The sequence below is a fragment of the Octopus bimaculoides genome, chromosome 29 (assembly GCF_001194135.2).
Source record: "Octopus bimaculoides isolate UCB-OBI-ISO-001 chromosome 29, ASM119413v2, whole genome shotgun sequence".
Taxonomy (NCBI): Eukaryota; Metazoa; Mollusca; class Cephalopoda; order Octopoda; family Octopodidae; genus Octopus; species Octopus bimaculoides.
The window spans coordinates 10,374,265-10,376,617 of record NC_069009.1 but is presented as its reverse complement, the minus strand read 5'-3'; the positions used below and the strand labels follow the sequence as shown (position 1 = coordinate 10,376,617).

Sequence of the window (2,353 nt, the reverse complement as noted above, 5' to 3'; positions counted from 1 at the left end):
TTTAAACATACACACAGACATAAGAATGCAAGCACCATTTATTTTCCCTGATCTATGAACCTCTCGTATATCACATATCAAATAAATGGACACACACTAGCAGACGCAGACTCACAAACTATAAAACACGTCTGTGGTAAGACGGCTGAGGGTGCTTACAATCAAGGATGGCAAGATATTACGGATTTAGAAGAACATCGTCAATGAAATACTAAAAAAGAAAACTGGTTCAACTTACAGATCTGTTAAACTGGATAGATTTTGGAAGGTGTCTGATTGGATTTCCTTGATATTATTATGACTCAAGTATCTGGAACATAAAATTGAGTTAATAAGAAAATGTATAAGCCATATTTGTAACGGATGTTTGCGAAACAATTAGATGAACGTGATGATGATTAATTCCATGTAGATAATGGTGACAATTATGATATTGAAGGTGATGATGATGAAAGCGGTGATGGGGAAGAGGAGTCGGAGGTGGAAGAGGAAGATACGATAATGATGGTAGTAGTGTAGGTATTAGGGTATTTTGTGATAGAGGAAGTGATGAATATGATGATGAGGCAGTGGAGATTATATGGTAGTTTTGATGAGGAATATGCTCTCATGCTGATGCTGGGGGTGGTATTGTTAAGGCTGATTATCTTGATGTTGATATGGATTAACATGACTATGATGATGGCGAATATGGTGATGAAGAAGAATATGATATTGAAGAAGAGCAAATATTTAAGACATAGAAAAAGAAGTAACAGCAGACAGTTGTGATGAAGAAGAACAAGAAAGAATAGAGAAAGAACAAAGCAAACGGAAAGAAGGAAAAATAGAATATTTACAGAAGAAGGAGTCTTCCATGAATAAAACAAATACAAATAGAAGAAGAAGAAGAAGAAGAAGAAGAAGAAGAAGAAGAAGAAGAAGAAGAAGAAGAAGAAGAAGAAGAAGGTTGGCAATCAGTAGTGATCTTGACGTAAACACCGTATGATACACGGACCGAATTTCACATACATTTTGATAGATTCGCCGGCACACAATCCTACAGAGAGACAAACATATGATATATGCGCATAAACTTGTTTGCACTAATTTTTCCTGTTCATTATCAGGCACTCTCTATACGAAGCCTAAATAACAGGCCCTCACACATATTTACGAGCAACACATATTTTGTTCAAAGACAGATTTTAAACATACACACAGACATAAGAATGCAAGCACCATTTCTTTTCCCTGATCTATGAACCTCTCGTATATCACATATCAAATAAATGGACACACACTAGCAGACGCAGACTCACAAACTATAAAACACATCTGTGGTAAGACGGCTGAGGGTGCTTACAATCAAGGATGGCAAGATATTACGGATTTAGAAGAACATCGTCAATGAAATACTAAAAAAGAAAACTGGTTCAACTTACAGATCTGTTAAACTGGACAGATTTTGGAAGGTGTCTGATTGGATTTCCTTGATATTATTATGACTCAAGTATCTGGAACATAAAATTGAGTTAATAAGAAAATGTATAAGCCATATTTGTAACGGATGTTTGCTAAACAATTAGATGAACATGATGATGATTAATTCCATGTAGATAATGGTGACAATTATGACGTTGAAGGTGATGATGATGAAAGCGGTGATGGGGAAGAGGAGGCGGAGTTGAAGGTGGAAGATACGATAATGATGGTAGTAGTGTAGGTATTAGGGTAATTTGAAGAAGAAGAAGAAGAAGAAGAAGAAGAAGAAGAAGAAGAAGAAGAAGAAGAAGAAGAAGAAGAAGAAGAAGAAGTTGTAATCAGTGGTGATGTACACGTAAACACCGTACATGATATACAGTCCGAATTACACAAATCGTGAAAAAGAAAACATGAAAGTCACAATAAGAAGGAGGAGCAGCAGGGGGTGGGGAGAAGAAGAAGAAGTAGAAGAAGAAGAAGTATAGGTTGGTAATCAGTGGTGATATAACTAAGCACCGCATATGATATACAGACCGAATTGCACTTACATTTCGATACACGTCCAGGCACATATCCATAGACAGACAAAAATCTGATATATGTACATAAACATGTTTGCATTAATTGTTTTCGTTAATTGTAACGCATTCGATTATAGGTAGCCAGAGGATTTCACACATATTCACATACAACAAGGCACTATTTGAACGAAGACAGATATTACACCTACACAGAGACATAAATGTAAACATCAAATTGTTAACCTAATTTATCACTCTGTCATATACCTCTTATCTAATTAATACACTCACACTAAAACACACAGATTCACAAACAATAAAACGCTACTTTGGAGTGGGAGGAGTGAGGGAGGGGAGGGGAGGTATGA

General features: G+C 36.1%; 1 protein-coding gene across 1 annotated transcript in view; it reads right to left on the bottom strand.

Annotated features, from left to right (window-relative positions):
• LOC106873888 (protein artichoke) overlaps nt 1-2,353 on the bottom strand; it is a 111,765-nt gene that overhangs the window by 33,890 nt on the left and 75,522 nt on the right. The window contains exons 8-9 of the mRNA XM_052978038.1: nt 1,425-1,496; nt 239-310 (exon numbers count right to left, since the gene is read on the bottom strand). Coding sequence (XP_052833998.1) covers nt 239-310; nt 1,425-1,496 — 144 coding nt within the window. The remainder of the gene's footprint in view (nt 1-238; nt 311-1,424; nt 1,497-2,353) is intronic.